Here is an 11189-nt window from a genome sequence, read left to right on the forward strand (position 1 = left end):
GTCGTGTGGCTCGCGCTGTGTAATTTGTTTCCCGCGTGTTTCACAAGTGACTGCGTCGAGTCTATAATAGTAGTTGGAAAAAATGAGGAAGCCACGTTAGTTTATGATTCAGGTTTGCTTTGCGAATCGTTTGTTGTGGTTTATCGCAATGACAAATGTGACTGCATTAGCGTAGGAGCAGGAAGTACCCGTAACTTAAGGAAATAACCTGCTATCTGGTGCTTTGAATAGCATTACCCAATGCAAAGTAACACAACACTCATAGAACGAAAACGAAACCATCCTCGATTATGTGAAACACTATGCTAGGAAGTTAGGATTAGGAATTAGGAACCACATTGAACAGTAAAGGTTTTTACCAGTTCAGATAAATAGAGATGCTGCAGAGACGAATTTTATGTGGCCATGAAACATGTATGCGAAAATATATCTATAACTGGCGGACCAGGACCTGACCAGCAGTCCAGTAATATCGTTAGTTTTTAATATTCTTACTTTTAGTTTAATGCTGTTTTAACTAAACAGGTGCTTGAGTTTTACATTTGTTATTGAGAAGATTACACTGGTTTTCTGCTAATTTGAAACATCACATCCAAACCAATCAGTAAAAAGCTTTATATAACAATTGTCTACATTGTAAAGAATCGGAAATCAAGTCAAAAGGTAAATATGTCATATGGTCCTCGTGTTTATGTTGGTCGTCTAAGTCACCGGGCTAGAGAAAGTGATGTAGAGAGATTTTTCCGCGGGTTTGGAAAAATCAGAGATATAATGTTAAAAAATGGCTTTGGGTTTGTGGAATTCGATGATTTGCGAGATGCAGAAGATGCCATACATGACCTAAATGGAAGGGATCTTTGTGGTGAAAGAGTCCTGCTGGAAATTGCAAAGGGAACACCAAGAGGTGCTGGGGGAGCTTTTGTGTCTGACTATGTTCCACCTATGTCAGGCCGTGGAAGTCGTTCTCATTATTCTAATAGCAAAGGGGATGCCAGAAGCTATGGCAGACAGAGTGAACGTGGCTATCGCCTTGTTATTGAAAATCTTTCAACAAGGGTTTCTTGGCAAGACCTTAAAGATATGATGCGGCCTTATGGTGAAGTCATGTTTGCTGATGCTCACCACTACCGGAAGAATGAAGGAGTTGTAGAGTTTAGTTCAAAAAGTGATGTCAAACGTGCTGTGGATAAGCTAGAAGGAAAGGAAATTAACGGACGAAAAATACATTTGGTGCCTGATTTTCCAAAATCCCGCTCTCGCAGCCGAAGTCCCAGTGCTGATTACAGAGACAGCAGAAGCAGATCTCGCTCTGCAGATTATAGTCCTCACAAAAAAGCCAAAAGATCCCGCAGTCGCTCAGGGAGTGATGATCGCAATGGAAGGTCGCACTCTAGAAGTACAAGCCCACCTAAAAAGCGTGCTTCCTTGTCTGCTGACACCCGTGCTCGCTCCCCCACACCAAGAAGTCGCTCTGCATCTCCATCATAATTTGAAACTGCTTGATCAGTAGTTTTTTTTTCCAACTGACAATTTTAGAAAACTGAAGGTCAAAAATGTAAAACAAAACTGAAATATCTTATTTCCAAACTCTTTTGTAAAAGTTTTTTTCATTTCTGTGTTGCCAATGTACAGTTAGCTTGTTTTGGTAAATAGTTTTGTTTTGTAAATTGTGCCTGTATCAAAAATCCTATTGCTTATGTTTCTAAAATATCCTGTCATTGTTTTTTACACAAATAGAACTGGCACAAGGGTGAGTGTCGGACAACAATGTCCACAACCAATCAACCAGCCAATCAATCAATGATCACAAACGGACCTTTCTCGCCTTTTACAACCAATCGTTGACATCGCAATGAATATCATCACAACAATCACCTGTCAAGTCACTCCAGCCAAAATACAAATCAATGTGTGCCCTAGAGCTAATTGAATCAATTCAACCAAAGGACTACCACCATTTTAACATGGCTAACATGATAACAACATCTGTAATACCTTTGAATCATCCTTGGTTCGGGTATCAAAGTGAACCCGGCTCCTGTTGTTATTAAACTTTCTTTGTAAATAGAATTGTTTGTTTAAGCTTGATTTGCTTTGGTGAGAAACAGCAAAAGGTAAAGAAGCTGCTTACAACTTTCGTTAAGTCATCTTCAGGACCTGAACTTTTATGGTCAGCTCAGGTGTCTATTATATGAAGGTATGTATTTTTAATGGTAGGTTGTTATGGGTCCCCTTGCCTGAAGGGGACGCATCTTGATTTTCACTCATTTTTTTTTCTCCGGTGAAATTTGCCCATGCATAGCATGAAACCTTTGGTGAATTTGGATGAAACTTTTTAGATGGTAGATAACCCCAGTATTTACTGGCACAAAAAGTGTAAAACATTTGTGTATGTTGTTGCCCACCACAAACAAAAAGGTTTCTATGGTGTAGTAGTGTCATAAAGGCAACATAACATATGTTACCTGTGTTTGTGTGTTGTTTGGTGGACATTTTTACATAGGGGGTTGTTACCTGCTTATGACGTCTGAAGCTTTGTCGAATGTTGCTCAAAACACCATTGGCTGATTTGGATAAAAGTATACAGGACTGTAGTTTGGGTCATTGTGGTTTAGTTATTCATTAGTTTGGTTGTGGAACCCCATCAGTCACCCTACTAACCCCCTAAAATGAGTAAACTTTTTAAACAATGTCCGAATTAGAAAAAAAATTTGACACTTTATGGAATACAGCATTTTGAGGTGTGGACTGATGTGTTTTACCCTGCAGCCCCACTGTTTACCTCATTAACCCCTAAACTGGTTGAAATTTGTAAACAATTTTGAAATTGAATGACATTTGGACAGTTTGTAGAATATGCAATATTTAGGTGTTGATTGTTTATTTTTACCCTGTAGCCCCACCATTACCCCACTGACCCCGAAATGGGTAATTCTTTAAACAATGTCCAAATATGGTGAAATTTGTACCTTACGTAGCATGATTAATTCAGCAGAATATTGATTGCCATGTTTCAACTTATATATCTCTCAAAACCTCAGAATTTGCACTTTTTACAACTTTACATGTGTTTGGGTCCCATGCTTTTCTGCTTGCAGAAACAAGTAAATTAGTAAAGGTTAGAAAACATTAGCTACTATACCCAATACAAATATATTAATTTTTTTAAAATAGGTTACAGTGTATGTCCTTGTCCTTCTAGTCAATAATGTTTTTTGTCAGCACTGCAGCAGATGGGGCAAAATGATCCTTTGTTTGTTACAAAAGTGAATGAACTAATTGTAAACGTTTTGGTTTGTTGCTTAACTTATTCTACAATGCATTTTTGCAATGTCCTTACAGCTGAAAGCATTATGTGCAGTTCTTCAAGACAAAAGTAATCCTGCATTTGGGGGTAATTCAAATAAATCAGATTAAAATGTACCAATTAGGAACATTGTGTGTGTCTTAAAAAATCTGTGGCTGTAAGCGCAGCAATACGTTTTTGACTGTTGTCCTCACAGGTTCCAATACACAGCATCGAAACGAGCTCACTATGAAGACTTTTCTTCAAGCAGGTAAAACAATTTCGCAGTTCAAAAAACACATGTACCACCGGCAAGTCCAAAAAATAAACTAAGTATTGTACACAAAATAGCAATAAAGAAAAAAAACTGCAAAAAATACTGTTCTTTAAACATCCACACATCACAAAAATGCATGGAAAGCCACCCATAATTTCAAAGTTAAATAAAAACACAATATTATAGCAGTTGGTGATTCACAGTTAAATTTACACAAAAATGCAATAATTAAAAAGGGCGGTAGTAAAACCAGGGTCTTTCAATTATGGGTCTTCCCTTGAAACTATAGAGGCATATGTTGGCAGGTCTTGGTTTGTTAGTGGCTGTTCTTCCAAATGTACTGGAAATGAAACCTTCGAAACATCTTCATATTTTGGTGGCTCATCACATGGGGTTTGTTCCGGTGTAGATCGAAAGCTCACTGTATGAATGCCTTGGCAATTAATGGAAATGTTGACATGGGATCCTCGCCTAGTAGGTTCCCAAGGTATTGATATCACTTGGGAGTTCCTTCCTGAGCATAAAAAGGAAAACAACATACCAGCATACCAAAAAAGCGTTGGCTAAGTACTAAAAAGAATACTTAGCAAAATGTAATGTGATAAACAACAGACAATCTGTAAAAACTATCTGCAATTTTAGAAAACAAAAAAAAACTCATCTGTAAAAATGGTGCTAATTCAAAACAAAAATATATGCCATAAAAAATACATTCTAACATTTGTGGTAACACACTTTCATAAACCATATAATTCATAAATTAAACTTTTGGTATTTATTTATTTAAGGTTATGTTGGATTTTTTGACTTAAAACTACATTTGCTTCATCGTAAAGTCTTTTAAAGAAACAAGCAATAGTTGTGGACCTTCGGTCAAGATAAACCATTCCATCCCAGATTGAAAAATAAAGTAAATTTTAGGAATCGTTGCAACACACCTCTTAATCCAGTTTGCCTGTAACTTATCACTGGAGAATGATAACCAGATGGAATAGGTCTTTGGCAGCAGTAATGAAAGGCAATGCCACATCCAATAAATAACATGATGAGACCAATTATAACTCCTACTGTAGCTCCAACCCTTAGTAATGAAGACGTAACAATTAAAAATAATTTATTTTGCTTGGCACCACAAATATGTTTGTTTGTTGTAGATTCCTAAAATACATTCACATTTCCACAAAAAATAGTAGGAACATTGGCATTTACCCACTCAGGTGATGATTATACATTTTTAAATGAGGGTTAAACTTTGCCAAATGCTTCAGAGTAAGAACTGAAAGTGTAAAATATCTCACCCAAATGATACAATCGAAAGTCCTGGAGCATGAGTAACTGCATTTGAAAGTTGTGGGTGAATAGGTTTGGACAAAGCCACTGTTGTTATTACTGTGTAGTCAGTGGCATGCAGTAGCTCATACATAGTGCAACATTTCATGACTTCTTGCTTCTTACAGCACCGTGATAGCTTCAATGGCTCCACTATTTGACACTTCTCAGTGCCACAATACCGAGTTGTGAGGCCTGGGAAACAAACTTGATTTTTTTTACCTAGTATGAATGCTTGTGTGTGTTCTCCACACTAATGTTATCATCAAGCCATACTTTTGTAACTATTAATAGGTCTCTGATACATTACATTGTGTGAAATTGAATTAGTTTAAAATCACACTAATAACCACATCCAAATGAGTTTAAAAATTTGACATACATGAACATGTTAAATATTAATAGAAAAAGTCCATTATACAATCTTGCCAAAATTATTTCAGTGTCACTTACCATCATCTGAATGCAAAACTGTTGAACAGACTGTGTCCAAAGAAAGCAAAAAGAAAACAATTCCTTTTACTTCTATAAACATTGTGTATGCTTTACATTGTTGTGTATTTGTGTTTTTAAATTAGGTCATTACAATAAATAGAAAATTTCTGTGCACAACAACAAAAGTAATGGTATGCATAATTATGTAGGGCAATTTTCACTGTCAAACTTTCAACTGCTGTTTTAAGTCACAGTCTGGAAAAATAATCCTTCTGCCACCAACACATAACATCCAAGTTTAGTTGTACCAAATTCCTTGATTTTCTAATTTTGCGTTGGGTTATAAACAAACAACACACCGGCACTGACCAGCTTCAACCATAGCAAAAACATGCCTAAGCAAACAAATATAAAGGGTTGTATTGCAACTATTGAACCACTTTAATAAGTTACAGTACATGCCCATCAGTTTCGAAGCAAAATCCTTTCCAACGGTCATTTGTGACAATCAGCGAGCATCACTACGAGTTGAATTTAAAACAGAATGCTAACTTTTTCTGACTCTCAAATTTTTGTTGATATGCGTTGTTGTGGTTGTGAGTTTGTGACTTGTGAGGAACCGTAGTTGGATCATGATCAGTCATGCACTTCAATGCAGCAAAGCGCAGCGAAGATTGTGTAGTGTGCAGTGAGGTGTGAAAACGCAGCAAAGCAGAAAACTGCATGTCGTGCACGCATGGAAGCACCAAGTACGTAGGCATTAAATCAATGATTTTAAAATCATTGTTTAAATAGATGTATGAAAAACAAATACCCTATGTCATATGAGCTGTTGCTAGCTTACAGCAATTAAACATAACGTAAATAGCTCACAACTGTAGTTTCAATGTGTTGAGAATACCTACAGCTTGAGAGCACTACTACAAGCTTTTTTTCTTAAAAATGGCGAGAAATCACTGTCCTGTAACAGTCGCTGAAACTATAAAAAAAAACTTCCAACTAGGGTGGGTTAACGTACGGTGTATGAGTGTACAAAACGACTAACGAATTCGATCACCTTGGCGAAACCAAACGCGTTATGCTTTTTGTTTTTGGCCAATCCAAACACCATTAGGCCCTATTTGTTTACCAATTCACTGTGACCTTTACTTCTCAGATATTTTTAACTCAGCACATTTTTATGACACTCCTTATATGCGGGCTTTATTAGCTTTTAGGATACAAAAAATACCAAAACCATATAGGGTTATGTTATATTGTTGCATCAAAAACAGAGTAGCCTACAGCTGTGCGAAAAACGCGTTGACCACAGCGGAAACATTGGCTGCGCTAAATGTTTGAATCGGTAGAGCTACTAACACTGAGCTTGGGCTGGCCCCCGGCCTAAGAACTTCTGGTAGGTGGCGCAAAAGAGCATAGGCGTTTATGGTGCTGACTCAGCAATTATTCTTGCCATAAACCCAAATTGCTGTAACAGTACCATAAACGCCTATGCTCTGTTGCGCCACCTACCAGAAGTTCTTAGGCCGGGGGCCAGCCCAAGCTCAGTGTTAGTAGCTCTACCGTTTGAATCGCTCCAGAAGAGCAATATTGTCTCAATTCAAGAACTCCTGTAGTTGAATAAACACCGAAATTCCAGACATACGAGGCTGTTTTGAAAATTATTTAAGGGCACAGATTTACGCCCAAATTTTGGACGTTGAAATCTATAATCTATAACTATCAACGTTTTACGTAACAACCCTTTGGTATAAAAATGGGCTTAAACACATACATTCCGTCCGGCCGATCAAAATAAAATACGAGTCGCGGGCCGCTCAAAAGTTGCTCGCGGGCCGTAAGTTGCCCACCCCTGCTTTAGACACAGGCTACAAAAAGGTTTAACATGTACCACATCAAAAGGATTGAAATGCGTTGTTTGCATATCTTCATGTTTCAAAGAAGCAACGTGCGATTCACCTTGTGTGCTTTATTACATTTTACTTCTTAAAACATGTTTTTGGTGCCGATGTATCAATCTAGAGTTGTAAACAGCTGCGTTTAATAAGAAAGGCTCATGGAGTAGGTATACCGGCGACAGATTGGGTCCCTCTGCTTGTCCAACGGGAAAGTTTTTTTCATTATTTTACTTCAGTTGTGTAACCTACGCTACATTTGAGTAGCTAGTGCACTTTTACGTTTAGACAAACCTTGCGCTAATAGGCCTAACCCTAGGCTAACAACGCAAACGAACGTTATTAGGACATACCAAAAAATGCAAAATATGGTAACATTTTGGTAATGCTCCAATTTCGCTCCCAAAACAGCCGAATTTTCAAAATAAAGGGCGGTTTCGCTCCCAAAACAGCCGAATTTTCAAAATAAAGGGCAACTTATTAGCTTGAATAAAAAGACTACATATTAAAACCGTCTGGCCTATATTCTGGGCCTAATGTTAACAACTCTGCCTGCAACGTTTATCGTACGTTTTTATTTCGCGTGGGCTACTTTTCCGTAACTAGGATCCGAACTGATGAATAAAACCAGCAGGTGGAGTACCGCAATCGAACATGTCCTCGACCAGGCGTGTTCAGCCAGCTCACGACACGCCCACCTTTTTCAGCCAATAAGAATCAACGATTTTTGTTGTGGTGAGCAGAAGAAGTGCGTAGAGGCGATCTAGTTTGACGAGGGTTGTTATGTGATTCATACGCATCCAGTTTGACGAGGGTTGTTATGTGATTCATACGCATCCAGTTTGATTGAGTGGTGAATCCGGCATGACATGCATAGTTTAATCTTTATTTACCAATGGTCGTTAGCGAAAGTTTGTTTGTTGTGTTTTTTTTTCGAAAAAAAAAAAAACGATTATGGGTCAGCAAGCATTACATTTGCTTTTTGTTCTTTTTAAGGAAGGTAGAAGCCTTTCATGCGTTCTGGTATTGCATAGCTTTAACCGTTTTCTACAATACGAAGTGACACAATGGCTGTAAGTAGTTTTTACAATGCAATATGATTATTTGTACTTGCTTTTGTCTACTAGTTTATCATTTACTAACATGCTTTACAATAACATAATCAGATTTCAATGTTTTTTATGCAGAGTGCAGATGTACAAAACAGAGTCATGGAAAATGATATTTACAAATATCGAAATGACTGTGACAAACCAGGTTTTCGGAACTTTTCCAGGGTGAGTTAAGCTTTTTGAAACAAAATGAAAGGTTTTAGTGGCACTCATAGATAGTTCTGTTTTTCAACTTTTTACAAATGCTTTCACTGTTTATCAGGAATCCAACAAATTTGATATGGTTTACAAGACTTATACTGATATGCACAGTAACCAGTGTGTTGAATTTGTGAAAAGAAAGGTAAGTGTTTTTTGTTGCAAAATGGTAAAATATTTTGATTTTTTTTTGCATTGTTATATGCCCAGACAATTTACCATATTTATCAAAACCACCTAACCCTGGAACTGATTGTGATTTTCTTTACCAGCATGAAGAGTGGCTGCAGTTTAACCATGGAAAACTGACCATTATGAAAGCTGTGAATTTATTAAACACCCTTATTGATGAGAGTGATCCTGATGTAAGGTGTAATGGAAACAGAGTTTTTATTGTTTACAAAAATATAGCCTGTTATAGGCCAAAAATACAATCTGTTCTAATTATGATGGTATTATAATTAGGTGACCTTTCCAAATTCTTTTCATGCGTTTCAAACTGCAGAAGGATTGAGGAAGATGTATCCAGATTTAGGTATTTCGCAAATCACAAAATCCTAAAATGTTGTTTTTGTTGAAAATAATTGTTTCAATTTTCTGATTCAGATTGGTTTCATTTAACTGGTTTAATTCATGATTTGGGCAAGGTGATGGCAATATGGGGTGAGGCACAATTTGCTACTGTTGGGGACACTTTCATAGTGGGTGCTGAATTTGCCCCATCCATTGTATACAGGGATAGCACTTTTGCCAAAAATCCAGATCTTCATGATCCAAGATACAAGTATGTAACTGAAATTGGCCATTTTGTTAAGACTGTGCCCCAAACCTATACATGTTCTCATTTCTACCCTGTTTTGTTATTGTCGCACTTTTACAGCACTAAATATGGAATGTATGAACCGAACTGCGGCCTCGAAAACGTTCTAATGTCCTGGGGCCACGACGGTAAGTGGGTTGTTAACTTGTTATAATATATACTACTTCCCGGCTATGTCGCATGAGTTAATAAAAAATCGTATCTATTCGCAGAGTACATGTATCACGTTTTACGTCACAACAAATGCACGCTACCTGAAGAGGCGCTGTACTGTGTAAGGTTCCACTCCTTCTATCCCTGGCATACTGGCAAAGATTACGACCATCTGTGCAACGACAAAGACCGAAAAATGATTGAGTGGGTTCGAAAGTTTAAGTAAGTTCCCATAGTTAGTTTGGAGGCGTACTTGTCCGCTAAGGTTTTGTGCGATGTAGCAATCATGGGATTGCATGCTTTTAGTTGGCTCGTTTCAATACAAATGTTACAAAAAAATAAGACCGGTAAATTCGTGACCTTTACCCTAATAGTCGGCTTTGTCATAGCCAGACTTGTCTGACAAGTTTGTGTACAATGTACACAAAGTGGCGATCTTTTATAAATAGTGAGGGCGTTTCCTTTTCAGCGAGCATGACCTCTACACCAAGAGCCCCGATTTTCCGGATGTAGAAACACTCATACCTTATTACCAATCGCTAATCGACAAATATCTACCGGGCAAGCTGAGCTTCTAATTCGAAATTTTTGCACAACCTTTGGCAAACTCAAAAGTTTTTTTGGCACCTGGCAGAAAAGTAAAGTAAAAATAATATCACCTGTTTTGACAAGCTATGTTCTACGCTATTCCGGATTTTGCGCACAATTTAGAGTTTTGTCGTTTAATTAAACGTTTTTAGATTTTGGGGAAAACAGAAAACGTGTAAAGTTCTTTTGTATTATTGCACTAGAGTTTAATTTGCTTGTTGGTGGTTTTAGTTTGGTGTTCGATCACACATATCATTCTGCAATTAGTTGCCGCACATTTATCAATTATGTATAGGTTACTTTATCTTCACGTTCTTCTGTGTGTGTTTTTTTACGAAAACAGCCTTGCAATTATTTTAGACGCAACTATATGCCTCACTACTTTGCGGATTTTGTAATTGTTTCTCGCCCATTAGTACCTTCAAACATCTCAATGCATTAGAATATAGTTTCTTTTTGCACTTACGCCGTTTTTGCTAAAAAAAAATATTTAAATCGTCCTTTTTCTATGAGACTCATCCTGCCCACCTTTTGGGTAAAACATGTAATTAGCGTATCTTAATCGATTACTAACTGGTATATATAAGTATTTTTTGACAGGAATTTTTGTATTTCGTTTTGTAAAGCTCATTTTAATCGTTTTGCATCAAAGCCTATCCCATAATTGTTCCGCGCAAAAATATTTGTTTAGCAGTTTAACCCTTGCTTGCTGTTTTATGTACATTGCTGCAAATAAAACTTAACATGTGCTATGTGATGTGACAACTTTACATACCATGAAACAGGCCTAGGAGCAAAAAAAAACGCACAGAAAATCACATTTGTTATAATGTAGTTTAAAATAGTTTTTTTATTTAGCATGGAGGTAATTATAAAATGGGCCATTATTAAACAAAGGTCATTTGTAGTTATTTGAATTTAATCTAATTTATCTAATGTTTCATGGTAACTTTACAAGTCACTACATTCTTAACTGTCTGTCCTTTGACATACAGAGGTGAATGGGAAAAATAAAGTCAGGGTTGGAAAAATAGTTGTGAAGTTAGAGTAACAGAATATAAAAATCAAAATCATTTCGAGAAAGGTGTATAATTGT

General features: G+C 37.0%; 2 protein-coding genes, 1 long non-coding RNA gene and 1 pseudogene across 4 annotated transcripts; 3 read left to right on the plus strand and 1 right to left on the minus strand.

Moving 5' to 3' along the window:
* The first annotated feature begins 59 nt into the window (after nt 1-59).
* On the plus strand, nt 60-2088 carry LOC145214341 (uncharacterized). The gene is made up of 2 exons (XR_013857021.1): nt 60-663; nt 1738-2088. It is a non-coding gene; the product is annotated as an uncharacterized LOC145214341 (long non-coding RNA).
* Nucleotides 659-2088, plus strand: LOC145214339 (serine/arginine-rich splicing factor 4 pseudogene; annotated as a pseudogene). The gene has a single exon (XR_013857020.1). The product of XR_013857020.1 is annotated as a serine/arginine-rich splicing factor 4 pseudogene (transcript).
* Nucleotides 2089-3530: 1442 nt separating this feature from the next.
* Nucleotides 3531-5516, minus strand: LOC145214340 (uncharacterized). Its single transcript, XM_080082849.1, has 4 exons — nt 5346-5516; nt 4862-5087; nt 4502-4644; nt 3531-4077 (listed from the first exon to the last, which is right to left on the minus strand). Exons 1-4 carry the CDS (start codon nt 5425-5427, stop codon nt 3827-3829), a joined length of 702 nt encoding a protein of 233 aa, XP_079938975.1. The 5' UTR covers nt 5428-5516; the 3' UTR covers nt 3531-3826.
* A 2503-nt stretch (nt 5517-8019) lies between these two features.
* On the plus strand, nt 8020-10845 carry LOC145214893 (inositol oxygenase-like). The gene is made up of 9 exons (XM_080083505.1): nt 8020-8295; nt 8410-8499; nt 8597-8677; nt 8805-8897; nt 8998-9067; nt 9139-9316; nt 9413-9480; nt 9565-9727; nt 9975-10845. Exons 1-9 carry the CDS (start codon nt 8290-8292, stop codon nt 10081-10083), a joined length of 858 nt encoding a protein of 285 aa, XP_079939631.1. The 5' UTR covers nt 8020-8289; the 3' UTR covers nt 10084-10845.
* The last annotated feature ends 344 nt before the right edge of the window (nt 10846-11189 follow it).

The sequence above is a fragment of the Phallusia mammillata genome, chromosome 2 (assembly GCF_965637545.1).
Source record: "Phallusia mammillata chromosome 2, kaPhaMamm4.hap1.1, whole genome shotgun sequence".
Lineage (NCBI taxonomy): Eukaryota > Metazoa > Chordata > Ascidiacea > Phlebobranchia > Ascidiidae > Phallusia > Phallusia mammillata.